The 24,436-nt window shown below is 35.1% G+C and overlaps 1 protein-coding gene across 3 annotated transcripts in view; it reads right to left on the reverse strand.

The window, feature by feature from the left end:
• The window catches only part of myom3 (myomesin 3), a 75,442-nt gene extending 59,118 nt beyond the window's left edge, over window positions 1-16,324 (reverse strand). Inside the window, exons 1-3 of one of the 3 annotated variants that reach the window (XM_067411587.1) lie at window positions 16,188-16,324; window positions 11,087-11,213; window positions 6,638-6,742 (exon numbers count right to left, since the gene is read on the reverse strand). In XM_067411587.1, coding sequence (XP_067267688.1) covers window positions 6,638-6,742; window positions 11,087-11,193 — 212 coding nt within the window. In that variant the 5' untranslated portion in view covers window positions 11,194-11,213; window positions 16,188-16,324. The other 2 variants (XM_067411596.1, XM_067411580.1) reach the window with 2 other exon arrangements.
• Window positions 16,325-24,436: the final 8,112 nt, after the last annotated feature.

The raw sequence follows: 24,436 nt of genomic DNA on the forward strand, positions 1-24,436 counted from the left end.
GGTTGGAACTGAGGTGCCTGGTTGCTGAAACCACGCCCACCTAGCACAACGTGATCATGTTAGCAGGCAAAGGAGCTATCTATCTATCTTAGATACTAAAGATCTTAGATACTAAGATCTAAAATATTAATAAAGATAACAAGTTATATCATTAGAAAGTTCTAAGGGTTTACTGTCAATCTACGGAGTCTGTTTTACGATATAGATGATTTATTGTCAAACCGGTAATCGCTTCATCCCTAGCCACGATTATCCTCATTTTTGATTTTCGCTTAGGGTTAAAAAGAAGTTGGAAATACCTTCTTTGCATGACACAGTTGACATTACAGTACAGAATGGCTCTTTCAGCATTATCCTGAACATTGTAAGCATTCGTTTCATGTAAAAAAATATGGACGTAGTGTCCGTGACGTCACCCGTAGATTTCTGAAGAGCATTTTTGAAGCAAAATGAGGCTGCTGACCAGGGTTGCCAGGTTTTCACAACAAAACCGGCCCAATTGCTCATCAAAACTAGCCCAAAACTAGCCCAATCACATTTCAGGGGGGTCCCACGGTAAAAATCGCATTCCGGGGGTAAAATTTGCATTACATGTACTAAATATAGATATAGATGCTCCAGCACGAGTAATTGTAATTTGTGTCGGATGTGCAAATGACAACACGCAAAATCAAAACTGGACTTCATACTTTTATAATGAAATAGCGATCGCGAGATGAATCCATCGCACTCGGGTAAAATGTCCATGAGTGTCCGTTGAAAATCAAAAAATAGTACTTTTGTCTATAAAAGTGTTAAATTCATGAAATATTGATATATTATCCATTGTTTGCATCACATTTCTTCTGAATGATCTGCTCTCCATCATCGTTCTTCAAGAAATTATGCAATCTGAGCAGCGTTTATGTTGTAAAACTGTATATGATCGTATATATCTCACAAAAAAATGAGCCGGCATCCAAAGTATAATTTTTCAAAATGCAGCAATTTTAGTTATAATATCCAATATAAAAAAATTCACCCCCCTCACAGTTGTCATGAAGTGCAAAATTAGCTGTATAGAGCAAAACCACAATTTGTACCAGCTGTAAACATGTTTTTTTTTCCTGCTGTAAAGTTGGGCATTTTAACATGGGACTCAATGAGATTCTGCTCTCTTTTGGAACCTGTCCCTAGCGGCCAGTTGATGAATTGCAGTTTACGTATTGGCTTTAAGAGAAACCGGGGGAGGTTGCCGCTTGCACAGAATGGAAAAGAGGCTCTCGGGAGCGTGCATAAACATCACATCCTTTTGATTTTCACATAAAAAACACTCTGCACTTCATAGATAACCTCAGGGAAAGTCTTGTTTTTTAAATTCCGTTACAAGCTGTTCACACCTTAATAAGATTAATTCTTACATGTAAAGCCCCATTTAAGTTTTTCAACTTATTTATTTCAGTTATTATTTGGAGTAACGAAAATTTATTTTATGGTTTTAGTTAGCTATAATAACTCTGGAGTGAACATCATTTTAAACCGTTTTGTCAAAAGCACTATTAAAACTTTTTAATGAAAGGTTTCAAAGCACCTAAGGATGATTTGAATGGCGTGAACTTTCACTGAAGTCAGAATTCATTTGAAGAGGCGCACAACGCTCATGACATTTAACTGGTTGTCATGTCAGCGCTTTAGAGGAGGTCAGCAGAAACGCTGGCCTAGCATCATGCTATGAATCCAGATGGCAGATGAACGAGCAAAGAGACAAATAAAAATGCCAGTTATCCTCAGGGTCGATATCAGGTGATTTAAAATGCCTGAGTGCAATTAGAAGTTGCCATTCTTCGCTTTGACACTTTGCTGTTTTGCTTTGGATTGCTTTAGTGCAGCGCCGCCGCCAGACTGATGAGCTGGACTCAAATGAATGCACTTAGAGAGAGTCTAAAAGAGACATCTGATGTGAAAAACGGCATAATGGTCCAACTTATTTACACATGAATGTATAAAGGATTAATTCAGATTTAGATGGAGAGAGGAAACTTAAAGTCCCTGTAAAGTCATTTTAAAGTATGTGTTCTGAGTTTGTCACACCACAGAAAAATGTGTTATTAACCACCCAGCCAAATTTGAATGATTAAAAAAATCTGCAAGTAAATTAAATAAGTTATCAAAATCTCGAAAAACTAGGCAGCGCTCTCTGCTCTCAAACGCTGGGGGCGTGTCCGCTGTCTGCGCTGAAACCACACCCACTCGCGAGAGCTGCAGTCTCAACTTACTTGAGTCTAATGAGTCAAACATACTGATGCATATAAACAAAAAAATCACGTTAGAGTTACTGTGGACTACCTACTAATTATAACATAAGCACACACGACAACTTACACTCATTGGGCACGTACTGCCGGTCTGTTGTCGAGTCGTCAAATGACGGTGGATGAAGAGGATGGATGAAGGCCGGGACGGGAGAGACTCTGTCCGGCTCCATATATCATCGGTCATCGTCGGGACGGTAAGAAGGCCGAGGCGGGCGGGCGGGGGGTGTCTGTTCAGTCACATTCACCAAAAACAGCGGATTATCAGTGAATCCCAGCTGAATCCCAGCTGTCTGATAATTTTGTAAAATTATCCAGTGTAGAACGATCACTTTAGAATCGTTCATATCATCGTTTTAGGAAATTTAAATAAGGAGACCAAGCATATTGTATATTATAACAACCATGTAATATGCATTTGCGTGACGAAGGTCATTTAAACTTTATAGTGTTTAGGGGCGGGGCTATGCTCGGGGGACGATGTGCGTCATTAGACCCCCGTTATAGCTCCACCCAAAAAATCCTGAGCAGAGACTTGGTGAAAAACTGTTTAACGCTCTAACTTCACAATTAAGCATTACTCAATTCACAGATTTTGTTATGTGTTTCAGCAATACATTTCTAACATTTATAAAGTGTTTAGAAAGAATTCTCAGAATTGACTTTACAGGGACTTTAAGAAAAAGTCCCAGACAACGAATGTCTCTCATTTTCGCTCTTTTGTTATTTCTGTTTAGCAACTGAACAATTGTTCATAACTCCAGTTATTGTTGGCATTAAAGCAAAGGAGATGCACATAAACTGATAATTTGATAAAATTAAAAGTATTTCTTAAAATGCATTAAAACATAGGTATTAAATTATGAAAGAATGAAGAATAGAAGCATTTTCAATAGAGGTCTCTGACTTCTGAATCTCTCTGTATATCAGTGTTGTTATTGTTAACCAAAACTAAAGCTATTAAATTATTTTCAGTAATTAAAATAAAGCTTCAATCAAATATTAATGACAGATGAAAAACTTAAACTTGAAAATTAAAATTAGAAATATTGGCTTGGCAACTAACTGAAATAAAAATAGTAGTACAAAAAATACTAAATTAATTATGAGAAAAAAGTACTACAACTTGAGGATGATAGTTAAAACTGTAAATATTATGGAATTAAATATATATATTCTAAAGTTATACATTTATTTTTATAGTCTTGATTTGTTGTTATGTTAAGATCACAACAAAAATAAGATGAAAATAACTGTCTGAAAATAAGCATCTTTATAATAATATAAGATATAAATGTAATACAATAATAAATTAATAAATATTAATTAATAAATACAAGTTACAACTAAAATAAGGGATACAATAAGAGAAAACAAGAGAAAATATTGTCTTATATAGTCTGAAAGTTACACATTTGATTATATATATATATATATATATATATATATATATATATATATATATATATGAATGAATAAATAAATAAATAATAATAATTATTAATTATATTATATTTATTTATTAATAAATGAATACATGTATTAATTAATTAATACTATTATTAATAATTACATTATTATATTTATTTATTTATACAAGATTTTTCAAGCTACACTTCTATAGTTCAATCACTGGATGTGTTGATGCCTTCAGACTAGCTGCTTTTCCAGACTTGTTTTCTGTCTGTGCAGAAGCAACATCAGAGGGCATTGGTCCCAGAGCCGTGACATGGCATGAAGATTGTAACTTTCATCCTTCGGACAAGGTGATAAAGGATTCAGTTTGATTAGATCCTGGTCTTCCTTCATCTCAGCACTGAGAGCGTCAGTCTGAACTGACCTTCAGTCTCATCCAGAGAGCGTTTACATATCAGAAAACACTGCAATGTTCGGTGGCTCGTGGCTGTAAATAACAAAAACGGATGCCAACAGCCGAACCTGTCTGGTGTCATGCTGCCAAACAGCAGGAACAGGATTAAACACTCAGACGAGGACTGACAACCGTATTTAGCTGCTGCGTGTATGTGTGAATATGAGATACAGCAGAAAGTTAAAGCCATAGACAGACAGAGCGTGACACTACTTCATATAAGCAACAGAGATTATGAGATGAACACATATCCACTTGATCTTACTCTTCTCTCTCATCTCACCTTCACTTAAACACAAAACTACAGTGACTCTCCTGCCTGACCTTCATTCGAACCATGTGCGAGAGGCCAAATCCAGTCCTGATGGGCTTTATCACTCATCCATAAATCATCCATGCTGCGTTTGAAGCTTGATTTACCGAAGTGACCTTTTTATCCTATAACTCAAACCCTTTTTCCCAGGCTCTTCCTCCAGCCGCAACCCTCTGGCGGAGGAGGCATGACCGTGTTAATGTCTCCCTCTGAACAGGATTACCAGCCTCAAAACTAAAGTGGCTGCCGGCTCGCTGTGAATTGCAGGTAAACCTGTTAAGTGTGAGAGGTGAATACAGGGGATGTGCCCTTCTTATAATGCTAAGCAGGGGAGAAACGACAGCACAGAAAGTAAGAGAAAAACAGAAGACTCAAAGGAAAAATGAGAGAGGTGCTTTAGTTTGAGTGAAAAACATGAGTGAAACTCACAAAACATCTCAAGATCATGACCAGTTCATATTTCACTGCACAAGCAAATGTGAAAGAAGGACAGACATAGATAGATAGATAGATAGATAGATAGATAGATAGATAGATAGATAGATAGATAGATAGATAGATAGATAGATAGATAGAACTATTAAAATATGGATGGATGGATGGATGGATGGATGGATGGATGGATGGATGGATGGATGGATGGATGGATGAAACTATTAATAGATAGATGGGTGGATAGATGGATAGATAGATAGATAGATAGATAGATAGATAGATAGATAGATAGATAGATAGATAGATAGATGATTGATAGATAGATAGATAGACAGATACATAGATAGATGATTGATAGATAGATGATAGACAGATAGATAGATAGATAGATAGAATGACAGACAGACAGATAGATAGATAGAATGACAGACAGATAGATATATTGATAGAATGACAGACAGATAGATAGATAGATAGAATGACAGATAGATAGATGATAGATAGATAGATAGATAGATAGATAGATAGATAGATAGATAGATAGATAGATAGATAGATAGAATGACAGACAGATAGATAGATAGATAGAATGACAGACAGACAGATAGATAGATAGAATGACAGATAGATAGATGATAGATAGATAGATAGATAGATAGATAGATAGATAGATAGATAGATAGATAGATAGATAGATAGATAGATAGATAGATAGATAGATAGATAGATAGATAGATAGATAGATATAGAATGACAGACAGACAGATAGATAGATAAAATGACAGATAGATAGATGATAGATAGATAGATAGAATGACAGACAGACAGATAGATAGATAAAATGACAGATAGATAGATGATAGATAGATAGATAGATAGAATGACAGACAGACAGATAGATGATAGATAGATAGATAGATAGATAGAATGACAGACAGACAGATAGATAGACAGACAGATAGATAGAATGACAGATAGATAGATAGATAGATAGATAGATAGATAGATAGATAGATAGATAGATAGATAGATAGATAGATAGATAGATAGATAGATAGATAGATAGATAGATAGATAGATAGATAGATAGATGGATGGATGGTCATATGTTTTGTGCTTAAATGTTGTGAAAATATGGTAAATATGACAAAATAAAACTTAATGTAGAATGTATATTCTACATTATATTCTTACTGTATATTCCAGTACATCAGCTTTTTTTTTTTTTTTTTTTTTGACATTTTTGAAATATAATTCCCAGCCGTAGGCGTTTCAGGCTTAGTTTTAGTCAGTATCCAGTTGTATTCTCCCTAAAGATTGAACTTGGGAAAAGTTTTCCCTCTTTCCAAAGTGTTTGCTGCTGCTCTTTTCCTGCATGTTCTTTCTTGCTAGATGTTTCTGCATGTGTCCTATTTTTTATTTTTTATGTAAATCGCCTACTGAAAGTTTGAGAGAATTTGTTAGGAGGAAAGACCACGGCTCCGCAGATAAAAACGGTTTGACATGTACATCATGTCTTGACCTGCTGTGTCCTGCCAGCATCTGTGACTCCATCATATTATTTTTAAACCTTTCACATTTTCAGAAGGACAGCTGTGACCCTCACAAAAAAGCAAAGCTCTAAAATGATAATGTCATTATGTCAGCATGTTACTGAAAGGTGACCTAAAATATCCTGCTAAAGCCACATACTGTGTGTGTGTGTGTGTGTTTCAGCTCTCACTGTACCATGTCCTGTGTCGAGGGAACTTGGGCTCGGTCAGGATCTCCTTGACAGACATGACGTCACCAGGAATGATGGGATAGAATTCACTGAAGGAGGCCTTTTCATCACTGTACAAACACAAGAGAAAGAATAAAAGATGTCATGGGCATGATTGAAGTTGTTCTGATGGGCATCCACAATTGCATTATGGGTATGTGAAATATTGAATATTCATAATATATTTGAAAAAAAAAAAAACATTGTGGAAAACATTATTTTTCCCCCTACCATTTTACTGTGTTTTAATTCTGTATTAAACATATTTTAATTTTAAATAAATAAATACAAATTCTGAAAATATTTTAGATCATATTTTGATATTATCAAGAACATGTCCAGGTCACAAAATTAAAACAAAATGTTCATGCATTTTTTATTTTCTATATTTTTGTATTATTTATATATTTATTTTTTATTTAATTTTTCATCTTTTCTACATTATGACTATAAATTAGATAATTAAAAGGCTAAAAGTATATAATATTTTGATATGTGTTCATGTCATATTTCACACCAAAAATGAAATGAGATAGATAGATAGATAGATAGATAGATAGATAGATAGATAGATATAGAATTATATATTTAAATGATTTGAGAGGTTATATGTACAGCCTTAATGTTAAATGTCTGTTGTAAGGAACTGATGAAACAATCCTTCACACTTCAACAAATGTTTCCTTTAGATACAGTATATTTCATGTGCTGTTTTTCATTTCATGCAATCCACATATGAGTGAATTATATGTGACATACTCTTAGAATTGAGCTACTTAGCTGCCATAATGCATTTAAAGCTGCATCACTGAGACCATGAGATGGTGAGGAGCGAAAAGCAAGAGACAGATGGAGTGAAACAGTTTCTGACAGAAAGCCGTTTGCACTCATGTGCATTCTGTCAGTCACATGGAAAGCTCTGCATCTGTTAGAAACAAAATTTAAAACCTTACAAAGACCTGCAGTGTTGGAGAAAGTTACTTTTAAAAGTAATGCATTACAATATTGCATTACTCCCTAAAAATGTAACTAATTGTGTTACATTACTTTTGCGTTACTTTTCCTCACCTGGGCTGAGCTCTGGCAATTCAAGCCCTGTTTCTCAACACTGTTATCCAGTGTCATTAATATTACTTTCTATATTTTCACATTTATATTCAAATGTAAATCCATAAAGGTGTGAATGCCAGCCGTGCTTCATCTAGTATTGCACATCTACATCTGCTGTTGATCTCTCAGAGGCTTGTAACTCTCCACAGCCACCTGCGAGGGTTTAGTGGGGATCAGCGCCCACAGGAGCCTTTGTATCAATTCAGATCAGCCCCCCCGCTTAACGGCCTGGATTCGCTGTCCACTGCATGCTCCATTTTCAGATGATAGAGACAGACAGCTCTCTGATTATAAGACAAAATGAGATCTACATTGAACCGAAGGTCGAGTAACCTGCTGATTCACATGTGCATCGGCTCAGACCGCTGCCAGTTTAAAGGTGATTTTCACTTTGTTTGCCTGGAGCAGGTGTTTTCTGTGAACCAGTCCACGTCCTTTAGAATTAGACTTTTATATAGCAGTTTCACATTTTATGCATGTGTTTGTACATTTAAACGTTACTCAGTAAGGTTTTTTTTATACGTTTATTCAGCAAAGAAGCATTAAATTGATCAAAAGTGACAATAATAATAAAAAGTGTTTCTTGAGCAGCAAATCAGCATGTTAAAATGATTTCTGAAGGACACTGAAGACTGGAGTAATGATGCTGAAAATTCACCTGTGCCATCACAGGAATAAATTACATTTTAAAATATGTTTAAATAGAAAATAGTTATTTTAAATTGTAATAATATTTCACAATATTGTGTTTTTTACTGTATTTTTCATTAAAGAAATGCACCCTTTGTGAGTATAATAAACATAAAAAAAAACTTATTTCAAACTTTTGGCATATTTCTCATTTGTTAAGTTAATAATTCAATTTATTACAATAGAAAACACTTATTTTGAATTGTAATATTATTTGACAATATTACTGTTTTTACTGTATACTACTGCTGAAAACACATGTTCTACTAATAAAAGGTAAATAATTAAAATAAACAAAAAATTAAACCTACTTTACTAATGAGTAATGCAGTAATATTTTTGCACAGAAATAGTTTTAAATTTTTTTTTTTTTACTCTGTTATAGTCAGAAAAGTGCAGTGATATTTTTAATGGCCAATAAATTTGTTATTTTCAAGAATTTTTACCAAATCACATTTTGCTTAGGGCTTTTTTTCTTATCTTTTTTTTTTTTGCTTGATCTACCAGAACATTTATGCTTTATTTTAGTGATTTTTGTTTCAAGAGGATATCACTGTCAAAATAAAGTGAACCCGTTTGGCAAATTTCATGTCTTATTTCATATTTCTCTGGATAAGTAAGTGGTATATTTTCTCTCAAGTTTTATAGCTACACTTCATTAATTCAATATGCATAAATCACAACAAAATATGATATTTGCCTTTGATTCTTTAATTAACATGCTTCAACACAGACAGCTGGAGCTCAAAGAAAATACAGCGTTTCTCAGTGGTATTTACAACACCTTCATCTCGTAAAACTTATTATTCCAACAGGATTCAAGGCAGTCAGTCAGTCAATCCAATGGGGCACAATGGAAAGTGGATCAGTGTCTATTTAGACAGTGACTCTCAGATTCAGCTGCATTATTAAACGACCAGAGGAACACATGTTATTGACACAATGACAAAAGCAGAAGTTCATCTGTATCTAAAGGGCTCCCTGACAGGCCAACAAAAGAAGGAAGTTATATCAAGTAATTGTGAAATATGAGCTTCAGTGAAGAATAGCCAATGCGTGCGATTAATTTAGCACACAAACACTGCTGCGGTACACTTTGACTGTCAAATAAGCCAGAAGAGAAGTTAAAGTAACTGAAACAAGCTTTGGGCAACATTATTATACTATTGTGTGAACTGTAAACAAAACTTTTTATCAGATAACAGCCTTGTGACGCATCCAAATATGTACTTATCTCACAATTGATTTTAAAAGTTATGTTGCAAAGATACCCTAATACACATTATTTTACTGTATGTTGCAATGCATTTAGGTATTGTATTTGCCACAAAAGAAACCCCCAAATCAAAATAAAAAAAAAAGTGCATGAATAAAATTTAGTTCTCTTATACTGTATTAACGTGCATTTTTAACACAGCAAATTATAGTGCAAGGTACAAACAAATGCAACCTACATGCCCTCGACGGGTTTCACCCCAGGGGGTTTTGGAAAAGAGCTTGTGTCTATTGTTATAAATCTGGCCTTCAACAACAGTAGTGTACACCTGGGAGTTTGCCATGGCTGCGATGCCTCAGTGAGCTCAGAATAACTCCAGCACATGTCAGGGTGAAGCACAGTTGCCTTCCCCATCAGTAATTGTCATGTAATCTCCACAGACAATCGCACACATGATCCCAAACATGTGGCACAGTAATGAGTCATTGTTATTAATTAAAGCAGCAGGTGACCCAAACATTTGAGGACCTGATGTCACTACATCGCCATATTATTTTCTTACTTCTGTGAGCTTTTATTTTCCATGCACCCAAACAATCTAGCTCCAAAAACACCATACAGTGCACCATATCACAAGCCTTTTGAAGCCATATGATAGTTTCCTATCAGCATAAATCTGTTCATTTCAAAAGCAATTAAATTGATTCAGTTAAAAGGTATTTTCCATATTTATATAGTGTTTTACCTGTACTTTTAATTTTAAACTTCATTGCATTGTGTTTTAGGGTTAACGGAAATGTCTGTAAAAATACTGGATAATGTCCTTGTAATTGTCTGCTAGAACATTATCCGTTTGTTTTTTAACTTTTTTTTTTTTCAGTGTAAAATATACGTCACATTAAGTTATTAGTTTATGTTAAAACCATCCAAATGGATTTAGATTTTTTATAGTCAAATACGAAAATCTTAAATTTAGGCCTAAATATTTTCTTAAATGCACTTGTACTGTATGGGAAAAAAAAAAAACAGCTCACACATTTAGCTTATTATCTTTTTATGTATTATTTTAAAAAGATATAAATATTTCGTGTTTCATCTAAGTAAATATGAGTAAATGATGAAAACATGTTCATGTTTTGCCGAACTCTTCATTTCAAGACAGCCGTCCCATTAGAAGAGCTGAACTGGAGCCGATAAGACCTCATATGTTTGCACAGCTGCTCTCTGAAAGGACACCAGACTGAGTGAGTGTCAATGATATTCACTAATTAATACTGGTAATTCAGCTGGTGATTTACACTTGTTTCCTAAAGTTGGGAAGCGTGTGAATGGAGTGGCATCCAGTGGCGTGACGTGGTGGAATGTTCATGGCGTGCTTTGAGGGTCAGTGTGGCTCTACCTGGATTTGAACTTTCTCTTCTTGATCAGGGAGGACATCTCCATGCTGTGAGACATCTGGTCCATCTGCTCTTCCTGGCAACGCTGTGTTACTATTTTGGTTGCCATGGCAAAGCTCTCAGCAGCACCTGCATCAGAGCAGAACGACACAGCTGTCAAAAGGACAGAAGCACTTAGAGAAAGAATCACACTAGTCCGTTGCACAGATAGCGATCTGTCATATCCACAACACGAGACACGGCCCAGTGACAGTACATGGGACGTCACGGCCCATTTCCATCCCCACTCCAGAAAAACAGAAAAACTAAAATCATATTTATACAGTACACAAGCAATATGAAGGGCTTCTGTGACATAGTGTAAAATATACGTCACATTAAGTTATTAGTTTATGTTAAAACCATCCAAATGGATTTAGATTTTTTATAGTCAAATACGAAAATCTTAAAATTGTGTACTGTATAAATATGATTTGAATTTTCAGAATTCACTCTACATGTGAACTTGCCAATGCCAACACAATAAAAGATTAATCTCATGTCAGTTTCACCCCAAAATAAAAAGGTTTTCTATGTTACAAAGTATTTTGCATAAAAATGAAGTCTGAACAAAAACTAAAACCATAAAAAAAAATAAAAAAAATAATCATTACTTGAACTAAAATAAACATTAACTGAAAAAAATAAATAAAAATAAATAAATAATAATAATAATCTCAGCTAGTTGCCAAGGCAACATTTCTCATTTCTCAACATTTGTGTTTAGTTTAAATTGATTAACTAAATAAACTTAATAAAAACTATGACTAAGACATAACATGACATTAAAACATAACATAACATAAAGAAATAATGATAATAATAAAAACAACCAAAAATTACTAAAACTTTACAATTAAAATGAAAAGAGAAAATATAAAAATAAAATCTAATAAAAAATAAATAAAAACTATAATAGTATATCATTATCAATGATACTAAAAGGCCATTATTTATTTACTTATTTGTTTATTTATTTTGCATTATGACATTATTTTCATGAAAGTTAAGCACGTTTTTTACTCACAAATTTATTTTTGTCATACAAACAAGAAATAAAAAATATAAATAATATCAAATAAAAATTAATATAAATATAAATAATATTTAAAAAGTAAATTAACATAAATGTATATTGCAAATGTATATTAATAATATTATTTATATATATATATATATATATATATATATATATATATATATATATATATATATATATATATATATATATATATATATATATATATATATATATATATATATATATATATATATTTAATAATATTATCTCATAATTTGGCAGCAGGTATATTAGGCTGCTGTCACTTTAAGACCTGACGCATGGATGCATTATACTGTTACACATGCATTTTCTTTCTCAACAGTTTACGTTCACTTCAAACATAACTGACTGTGTTTGCGTGAATACTCACCAAGGCCGGCATTAAGCAGCAAAAAATAACTCAATTTAGTACTGAGAGGTGGCTTTATGTGCGCCCACTTTGGGTGTGAGCACAAAATCTGTGGAAATTTCTAAAATAATGCACAATATGCACAGTCCCATGCCGAAATTCAAGCCCTGTAACACCAACAATATTCATCCGGAGCAAATGAAATGAGTGAGTGAGAGAAGACGGGTTTCTGTGTCGACTCGCTGTTAGAGAGAAGAGAGCTAGAAAGAACATCTGGTATTGTGTATCTGTTCTGTGGAAAATAAGTATTAGAAGTGTTCCAGTTATTGATATGTATCGAAAAAACGATATTTTTGACAACATTACATTGCATTTTGTTTAATTATTGCAGATGCCTTTTTAAAAGACTACAATTGGAAAAAAAAATATAAAATTCAATCCGCCAAAGCAGTAAGTTACTCTACTAACCCGAATAATGTGAACTAGTTGACATGTAGTTGCAAATTAATGCGAGTTAGTTGACATGTAGCTGCAAAGTCACTTATAGTTAGTAGAATGTCTAATGAAGTCTAACCAAAATGAAGTGATGTAACAATCTTTTAAATGCAAAATAGAGGTAATTTTTTCATTTTTTAGGGTGAAATGTGACCTGTTTTCATGAGTTTCAACCCAATCCCCGCATCAGGTAAGAGTTGAAAGGAGAGGAGGGACATCCATTGTGTCAGAATCCTGGTAAAAGTCCCTTTGTGAGCTATTGTGAGAATAATAATTCATTAGTTGTAAGGCTCAATGCAGCCCATGAGAGTCCCGCAGTCATAAATCAGCCCCTCGCCCAACCTAACAGAATCAGGTCGCGTTTGAAGGATGGCTTCATTTACCCGAAAGTTGCAACAACCACCTGCGTTACCATCATAGACGGAGAAATGCGTTTCCCCTCAGGTTTAACCAGATTAAATCTGAGGCAAAGGCTCTTTCTGAATGACAGTGGCTCCTGTCCCAGACGTTTCCTCTTAAACCAGATCCTGGCAGTGCCCGTATCAGGACTTTGTTTGAACACAGAGTACAAAAGGTCACTTTGCAGCATATTAAAATTGATCTGTCATCAACCAAACAGCAACCCGTCGCCCCTCCAGAGAGAGATCGCATATGGGGCAACGTCTCTCATAATGAAAACAGACTGGTGGGGGGAAAAACTCTTTGGAGGCGATGGATGAACGGGCTTATGAGAAATAACTCCATAAACTCCAAACGTCAGGATTTTTCATTTCCCAGGCGCTTGGTTTACAATGCCGAAACCACAGCTGTTTGAGAAACGGGAATGCAAAGAAACACAACTAAATGTTAATTAGGTTTCTACAATTTATGAACACAATGTGAGTGGTGCGGATGGTCGCTTACTGACCCAATTAAGTCAAGAGATAAATGGTTTGTTAAAACAATTATTTTATATTTCATTTTATGTTATTTCTTTTTTGCATTACAGTACTACAAATTTGGGAGTAAAAAGTGTTTAACTTACATAAAAAAAGACATCACAGTGCAAAATAAATAAAATAAATAAATAAATAAATAAATAACTGCCTCTGTGTTATTCATATATCTAGTTTTTGATGATCCTTTATTATGAAAGGAAGCGAAGTTGGAGAGAGAGAGGGGGGCAGGATCGGGAAAGGTCTACGAGCCGGGACTCAAACTTGGGACACAAAAAGCGAAACTGTGTTAAATGTTGGTGCTACCCACGAGGCTACTGGCGAATAACAAAATGCAACTAGATAAAAAAAGTTTGTAGACAAACTTTAGGTTGGCTTGAAAAAGTCTAGCCAGAAAGATTGAAGTAGTTTTAAAAGCTTGAAGTTTGAAATAGTTTATTTTTTTAATTTACTAGTTTTGAAAGCCAGATAGATAGATAGATATAGATAAGAAATAGATATTAGCTATTCAGTTGCTAAGGTACTTAGGGTGATTGCTAGGGTGTTGCTATGTGGTTGCTAGGGTACACAGGGTGGTTGCTATGCAGTTGCTAGGGTACTTGGGGTGGTTGTGAGAGTGTTGCTATGCAGTTGCTGCGATACTCAGAATGGTTGCTAGTGTGTTGTCATGTGGATACTAAGGTATTCTGGTTGGTTGCTAGGGTGTTGCTATGCAGTTGCTAGGGTACTCAGAGTGGTTGCTATGTGGATGCTAAGGTATTCTGGGTGGTTGCTAGGGTGTTGCTATGCGGTTGCTAAGGTACACGGGGTGGTTGCTAGGGTGTTGCTATGTGGTTGCTATGGTAATCGGGGTGGTTGCTATATGGTTGCTAAGGTACTCGGAGTGGTTGCTAGGGTGTTGCTATGTGGTTGCTAGGGTACACAGGGTGGTTGCTAGGGTACTCGGGGTGGTTGTGAGGGTGTTGCTATGCAGTTGCTGAGGTACTCAGAATGGTTGCTAGTGTGTCATCATGTGGATACTAAGGTATTCTGGTTGGTTGCTAAGGTGTTGCTATGCGGTTGCTAGGGTACTCAGAGTGGTTGCTATGTGGATGCTAAGGTATTCTGGGTGGTTGCTAGGGTGTTGCTATGCGGTTGCTAAGGTACTCGGGGTGGTTGCTAGGGTGTTGCTATGTGGTTGCTAGGGTAATCGGGGTGGTTGCTATGTGGTTGCTAGGGTACTCGGGGTGGTTGCTAGGGTACTCGGGGTGATTGCTAGGGTGTTGCCCTTTGCAGTTGCTAGGGTATTCTGGGTGGTTCCTTGGGTGTTGCTATGCAGTTGCTAGGGTACTTGGGTGATTGCTAGGGTGTTGCTCCGCCGTTGCTATGGTTATCAGCCTAGTTGCTATGGTATTCTGGGTGGTTGCTATGCGGTTGCTATGGTGTTCTGTTTGGTTGCCTACTGTTGCCATGGTGTTCTGGGTGGTTGCTATGCAGTTGCTAGGGTGTTCTGGGTGTTTGCTATAGATTTAAATTCACACAAATTCCTGTTATTAAAAATTCTTTAAAACCAACAACAAAATAGTGAAGATGAAAAGAACTGAGTAGGAAAACTAGTTTAAGAAATGAATTTACCAGCTGAAGACATGGAAACACTGGGCCAAATACCAAATTATTATTAGGCAAATTACCGAGAGACAATTGAAACTGCAGGAAAATACTGTCGTTTAATTTTTGATTATTAGTATTTTGCAACATTTTTCAGAATAAACCCGTAATGCACTGGTTGAGAAGAACAGATTATTTTAAGCAACATAGTAAGCAACTCAATGTGCATTAATCAGCATTTTACTATGACATCTAACATGGGTTATCATATATATCAGCGGTTCTCATAACTAGTTTTGCTTCAGAATCCAGGTTTTGAACATCAGTTGGTAATCCAACATAATATCATTGTAGAAACAAAAAGAAAAAGGAAAAGAAAAGAAAAATGTCAAACATGAAATATATTACATTACATTCATGCATTTGGCAGACTTTTTTATCCAAAGTATCCGCAGCAAAATAGTTGATCATTAGTACTTTGCAGTGTTTTTCAGAACAGACGCCCATTGAGAACCACCGATTTAAAAGCTAATAAACTTTTTCAAGTACATACTACAGCAGAGTCTCTTGAAGAGCAAAAGAAAATTGCAAACAGATTTTTTTTTTGCAAAACACGAAGTTGTAAATCCACTCACGTTCTACAGGCCCTTAAGATGATCAGCAGGACGACGTGTCTCCGTCTCTCCTCCTCCTCGACCTTCACCTGTCTCACCCTCTGTCGTTGGCACACTGTTAAACTCTCCTTATTGTTTCCTGCTGTCTCACCTTCTTTAATTCTCTCAGCTTCTCCTCTGGCCTCACAGTCTCACGGTCTCTGCGGGTGAGGATGACCTCCAGCAGCACACACACTCACTCCTCCTCCTCAAGGTGGTAAATATAGACCGACAGCAAGACCACAGATCAATTCAAAGCATCCAGATAGACTTACAGTGAGATTAAAAGACAGAAAACCTGGAATGACACAATGGGATAGTACATGGGATAGAGGAGCTGAGGGAAAAGAGATCTGTGGAAACAATACATCAAGATCTCAGTGAGATCTCTCATGCTCAGATCTCCATTAAATCCAGAAGTGGTCAGATGACGATCACATTGTCTGCTCTTGATTTCAAAATGACTACAAACAATGCAGTTACCACAAATCCATAAGATCTCAATAATGTCTTAAACTGTGCTCAAGATACAAGAATGCAATCAAAGCTCTCAACATCCCATGAAACATCAATGAAACATCTCCAAATAACTGAAGGATCAACATCTGAAGCATAACATTTGCCTCTAGAAACCCTCATTTAAACTCTGTAACATGGAAAATGTGTTGTGGAATGCCTTAAAGGAGACCTATAATGCCCCCTTCACAAGATGTAATATAAGTCTCTGGTGTCTCCAGATTGTGTCTGTGAAGTTTCAGCTCAAAATCCCCCACAGATCATTTATTGTAGCTTGTCAAATTTGCCCCTATTTGGGTGTGAGCAAAAACACACTGTGTGTGTGTCCTTTTAAATGCAAATGAGCTGCTGCTCCCCGCCCCCTTTCCAGAAGAGGGCGGAGCTTTAACAGCTCAACAACAACAAAGCTGGAGAATCTCACACAGCCAAAATGAGGATTGTCAGTAACGGTGTTCAGCCTTACATTGTTCAAACCGGAGTCGACACTGATGGAGAGACTCAGGAAGAAGTTACAACTTTTAGACGTTTCTGAATGGTTAGTGGATAAATTTATGTAGTTGCTGTGGAGTTGATTCAACTCATCCACTAGCATGTGCCGTCATGTTCATCTTTTGTGCAAATCCAGCGTTGAATTGACCCTCGTTTGTGAAGCAGTCTGGCGTAAAATGAACAACACTCTACTACAACAACTCTTCCTCTTCTCTAAAGCAGCCCAACATGACCTCACCCCCTTTGTGGAGTGTTCTCGGGGGTGGAGTTTATGTAAATTTTGGGCTTTTGTGATGTCACAAACCCAGGAAGAAGTTTGTTGTAGTCCCTACTGCCATTTGTTGTAGTTCTCTAAAAGAAAGCGATTTCTGTAAAAGAAAATATCTCCCTTTGCATTGAACTTTGAGCGTCATAACTTTGCAGATGTTGTTTATGCTCAAACAGCAACATTACACCACATAATCATAGTTAAGGACCCCTTTAAACACTTTTAACCATGTTAAAAATCATTAATGCACAGCATTGAGTGGATTATTGCTTTAATATTATTTAATTTAAAAAAAACACAATATGGTAAAACACACCAGTGTTCACATTGTAGTTACCTTTATGAACTTTAATAATTTAAATAAACAAGTACATCAATGTGTAACCACAGACTGTCAAGTGACATAAAATTGGTGAATTAATAAATGTCACAGTGTTGTTATTTTAATTAAAACTAAAAACTAAAAGTAAACTCAAACTTTCTGTAAACTTCAATTAGAAATTTTGTCTTGTCACCTAACTGAAATAAAACACGTTGTACTGAAATTACTAAAAATAACACTACGCAGATATATAAAAAACCCTAATAGAAATGACAAAAAATACTAAAACTTAAACTAAAATTAAAATAAACTAAGAATGTAAAAAAGTAAGCTACTTAAAAATATTAATAAATACTATAATTGTATATAAATAATAAAAAAAAAACACATTTACATTCATTAATTCATTAATTCACTAATTCCAAATCAGCTTACAAATGAGGAAATTCACAAGCAATGTGTCATAAATGCTGCATTTTACAACGGCTTTAAATGCAGCTTATCTAATTTAGAGGTGGAACTTTGACTTGTTATAGGTCATTTAACGAGTGTCACATGCACAATGCTGACCAGATGTCGCTGTTGCTGTGTTGGGAAAAGTTACTTTTAAAAGTTACAATATTACATTACAATATTGCATTACTCCCTAAAAAGGTAACTAATTGTGTTACTTAGTACTTTTTCTTATCTGGGCTGGGCTTTCTTATTTGATTTTTAACAAAAACAGCAAAAAAGTTCTGTTTTTGGCAAATGTAAAGGCCCTTTCACACCAGAAGTGAAATGAATAAGCGTCAGGCTGAAGGAAATGCAAATTGACTCCTGTACAGTAGAGGGCGCAGCTCAAACAAACCTTTCAGCTGTGCAGCCATTCAAAATTACAGAAGAATAGGATGCAGGTGTAGAAAGTACAACACTTTTAGGCCCTGTCCCAAATGTCACCCTAAACAATTGAGGTATTAACATAACGCCACTTTAAATCAATGGACTTGCGCACATGGCGACCATTGCAAGTCAAGACTGTATGTGCATATAAAGTGTGCCATTTGGGACAGGGCCTTACTTCAGCAATAAAAACAAAAAAATCAAACACAAATGTGATGTTTATCTAAAGTCATTTTTGCTTATTAGTATGGTTGCATTGGATCATTGAAGAATAGCATCAAAGACATTGCTTAATAACGTGGGATTTAATACATTAAGTATATATGTGTCATTTAACATATTTAATTACTTGTTGTAATGCATTACCCCCAACCCTATTCACAGCCGTGTTTGAGCATACATGAATCAGGTAATGTTCAGGGAGTGAGAGCAGCGCTGGACTCCAGGCTTTGTGTGGAGAGGCTATTTATAAGCATTTATTGCCACACCTGCCGCTCAAATACCACAGTAAACAATGCAGTGAGGAGGAGCCTGACCACTTCTACAGTTTCATATGCGACATTGAGACTAAGAATAAACTGCATGAATAGAACAACAGCAGGCGAGCTTTGTCTGGTCTGTTTCCATTGTGACAAATGCAACCATTCCTGCAGGCCTGTACAGGCCAAAAAACATGCACTCAAATCCGTCCTTGTTGGGTGACGCATGATTAGAATGTCTGACTGCGCCTGATAATACGGCCAACCACTGTTACACACGATCACACTGACATTTAAACAAATAGTCCACCAAAAAATGAAAGCACTGACTTTATTTACTAATCCTCCTGTGGTTTCAAACATGCCATGACTGTCAAGGGCAAAAAAACAAACATAAAAGCAGCATTAAAGTCGTCATGAAACTAAATTCACAAGTTCACACTTATAGTCAGATAGAGTAGAGGTTATGGGTGTTTGGCGCGTTGTCCGAGAGGAGGGCTCTGAGCTCGGAATTTAGAGAAGAGATGACACTGGAAGAGAGACGGGAAGTTATTTTGATTAAAGATCAAAAAAAATTATGATATGCACGGATAAATCATTTATATTAAATATTGCTATATTCCTTAAAAAAAAGAATTGTTAATTTTGATTTCATGGTGACTTTATAACATAATAACAGTAACTATATTCAAGTCTTTGAAGTCATATGATGATTTGTGCATTGAACACACTAAAATATGTTATTTGCAGTGTGTAGTATCATTGATACTAATACTTTTTGTTTATGTTTTGAATTAGATTTTAGTTTTTAAATGTCTTTAGTTTTAGTTATTTTAGTACTTCAACTTAAAATAAACAAAAATGAGGAATGTTGCCTTGGAAAGTATAAGTTTAAAGGTGACCTATAATTCCACTTACACAAGATGTAATATAAGTCTCTGGTGTCCCCAGATTGTGCCTGCTTCAGCTCAAAATACCCTACAGATCATTTATTATGACTTGACAAATTTGCCCCTATTTGGGTGTGAGCAAAAACACGCCGTTTTTGTGTGTGTCCCTTTAAATGCAAATGAGCTGCTGCTCCCGCCCCCTTTCCAGAAGAGGGCGGAGCTTTAACAGCTCAACAACAACAAAGCTGGAGAATCTCACGCAGGCAAAATGAGGATTGTCAGTAACGGTGTTCAAACTGGAGTCGACACTGATGGAGAGACTCAGGAAGAAGTTACAACTTTTAGACGTTTCTGAATGGTTAGTGGATACATTGATGTAGTTTCTGTGGAGTTGATTCAACTCATCCACTAGCATGTGCCGTCATGTTCATCTTTTGTGCAAATCCAGTGTTGAATTGACCCTCGTTTGTGAAGCAGTCCTGCGTAAAATGATGGCATGACAACAACACTCTACTAATTAATTTCATGTAAAGAATTATTTTTTTTTTAATGGTTTTAGTTTTAGTTAACAATAATAACCAATCTAGGTTGCAAAGCATGCAATCCAGTGCATTGTTGCAGCAGTCTTGAATTGTAACACATGCAAATTTAAAAGCTTTAGTGGAGGGAAAGATTTTCAAAATTTAAGTCTGTTCCTCACACAAATAATTAAAGCATCATATGACTTCAAAGACTTGGAATATTGTGCACAGAGTCAAATGGATGGCTGTTGTATTTTAATGGTGTTTTTTGTTGTTCTTGTCCTTTTTGAAGTTTGCTTTCTATGAACTGTGTTGGAAGAGCTGAAATTTCTCCTTTTGTGTTCTGCAGGGGAAAAACAGCATACTGTATACAGGGCTGGATCAACATCAAAATAATGACATTTTCATTTTTGCATACAGAAGTTTTCTTTTTTCCATTTTAAATAGCAAATCATAAAGATCACATTAATATGCAAAAATGGAGGGAATGTGTGAGTGAGTGTGTGTGCGTACGCCTGTGCATCCAATTAACTCAAACGATGAATCTATCAAGCTGTTTGGCAATATAGCGAAAAAGTGCACTGGAAAGAGAGAAAGCGAATCTGCCCACATGCTAATTAAATGCGTTTCACGGTGCAGGAGGAGACGGCATCTGTTAGTCCTCGCTTATGCATGAGACACAAACATTTTTCACGTGAGTTTTGGACAAAGAACATCACTCATAGAGGCGGAAATAATCTGTGTCATGTCCATTTTTACAGATCTGTATGAGATGAATAAAACATTGAAGTATTCAGTGTCCACCATACTAAAGCCTTTACGTTCAGATTAGCACTACAGTCATATTTAGCACTGCAGTACATATGTGTGGTTTTCTTAAAAATGAAAAAGAATCCTGTAAAATGAATTGACATGTAGAATCGAGAGATCAGGGTAAGCAGGTTAACATGTATGTATATATATATTAGGAAAGTGTTACCTATTCATTACCTAGACTGCTGGCATTAATATAGCTGTGGAATATGACCATGATATGTCTTCCTACATGTTTGTTTAAGAAATAAAAAGCTGCACACTCCATCAATTAGGGTTAGAAGAACAGTTGCCAAACATATAACATGCTAGAAACATAATAATCACTGTAATAATTATCAAATCATAACCATTTGCCTATTTTCATTCAAATGACTTTTCCTTTTTTGGCCAGGCAGTGTATATAACATATATATAACATCACTAGTGTAGCCATATATAACCATAAAACCCTTGTGAGATTTACACCTACAATCCTCCAGCTTGGAGATCATTGACCTCTCGTTTACACACCTGTGAGGAGTGAATGTTTAATCGCACATTAATGCCCACAATGCACTGCTCTTTACAACAGACTGACATTCTTTGGAGAGATCATTCTTCAGTCATATCAGATCTGTCAGATAGGATCAGAGTTCAAGGAAATGTCCATATCATGTGTCAGATAAAGCAATCGCTGGATGAATCTCCTGGAAACACTCCAGGCCAACCATTTTTTTCAAATTAAAATAAAATAAAATTAAATTAATGTGCCTTATGATCTTTAATCAAAATAACTTCTCCTCCCTCTTGCAGCGACATCTCTTATCTTCTCTGATGATGAGGGCGGGGCAACCTGTCACTCACATGAGATCCACCGCCCTACATTTGTTCTTGTTTGAGAAGCAATTTCACTCGGATATACGACACAATAGAGAAGAAAAGACTATCAAAACTTCCATTTCATGCCGACTTTAAAATGGCATAGAAATCATGCCTGAAGTTCACCAATTTCTACACACTGAGCTCAGTAAAAAAGTTACAAACCTACACAAACTCCCAAAAATTAACATTCCAGCCTTCATTAACAGGGATGATAAAAAACAAACATTATACACTCATGACCATGGGATGATAACTACACCTGTTCTATGATTTGATTATTGCTCATTAAACACACATTAAGTTAATTACCTGTCTCAAGCAAGCACAGAATGCAAAACTCCTTCACAATTAATGAACTGAACAGGATTAGGCACATTAACTAATTAAGCACTGACTTCACAAAAAGCTATGAAAATCCAAAAATATATCTAATGAGTGTATTTCTTTTGGAATAAAATGGAGATCTACTGGACTAAATTATTTTCGCACTGGAACAGAAGCAGATCTGATATGAGACACTGAAGAAATATAACTGATGAGAAATATTTAACATCATTAAAGATCTACAGATCTATAACAATACCATGACATGTAAATATTGTTTACAAAAAAGTTTATGGCTGAAACCCATTAAAAACCTGTATGTTATATCTCATTCCAGCTTCAAAAGGAAGAATATTGTCTTTACCAATATATATATATATATATATATATATATATATATATATATATATATATATATATATATATATATATATATATATATATATATATATATATATATTATATATATATATATATATATATATATATATATACACACAAGCACCTGTAACCCAGGTAGATGGAAATTTCTATTCAAACCCTTTAACCAGATTTTGCTTCTCTGTTTGCGATCAGATCATTTTAAGTTGCTAAACTTCAGGAAAGTTTTCAATCCAATGATCCAGCAAGCGAATTAATTCAAACAATCAGTCCAAAACAGCGCTAATGTAAAGAAAACATCCCATAATGTTTTGATTTACCATGTATGTTGCTGTGTTTAGTAATTCTGAATTCATCTGTGTACTGTAGGTAAATGCAGTCAAGTCAAGGTGGTTGGTTTAGGGTTTTTTTTTTTTTGTGGCATCCCCATGTGGCCCTGTTCGGTGTTGCAACTTGATTTGTCTAAAATGTAAACAAGCTCTTTGCTGTTGCATTAAACACATACTCTGAATTCAGAAAAGTTTTTTCTGTATTCTTTTTTTTTCCATGGGTGCTTTGGTGTGCATAAATATATGAATTATTTGGATTCTTATATCATTTTGTTATTGGTGTCCTTTTTTTGGAAAGACACCTACATTTACTTTGAAAAAAGCTTGCAGAAAATAAAGTTTTGTGAGAACCTCCCGACAATCAAATGCAAAAGCAAATGATGACAAAATAAGCAAGATAAATGATGCAGATTAGTATGCGATATATATATATATATATATATATAAATATATATATATATATATATATATATATATATATACACACACAGTTGTGGTCAGAATCATTGGCACCCTTGGTAAATATGATCAAAGATAACTATAAAAATAAATCTGCATAAAAAATAAATCTGCATATAAAAATAAATCTGCAAGGAAAAGAATTGAAAGTGATTTCAATTTACGGTAAAATAACATATTTCATTAACTGATATAATGTTAATTTACCAACCTAATGAAGTACTAATATCTGTTTTGTACCTTTATAATACACTGACAGTCACTAAACACAGTGGTGATGAGAGTCACATGATGAATCAAAGTTCATCACAAGCAGATTTTCCACTAGCTGAGGAGGACAACACTAACGTATAGAAGGTGCACACAGTGTCATTCACACACACACTAAATGCCATCATGGTAACATGCATGCAATTTTAAAAATGCAATAAACATTAATTTAACAACATTAGATGTAACATAAAACCCTAATGTACATTAACTGATTAGAAAAAAATGAGAAAAACTAAGAAGAAACAGAGTTATTTCAGCAAAAATATATCAAATGTGAAGTGTCACGCAGGGAATTGTGGGAATGTCAATTTACGGTTTTTCACTGTAAATTTTACAATGAATTGTTATATTTCAATTCCAAAAACTGTGAATTTAATGGTATTTCACCGTAAAATTACATTAAATGTACCGTTAGATCTAT

This window comes from Chanodichthys erythropterus, chromosome 2 (assembly GCF_024489055.1).
Source record: "Chanodichthys erythropterus isolate Z2021 chromosome 2, ASM2448905v1, whole genome shotgun sequence".
Taxonomy (NCBI): Eukaryota; Metazoa; Chordata; class Actinopteri; order Cypriniformes; family Xenocyprididae; genus Chanodichthys; species Chanodichthys erythropterus.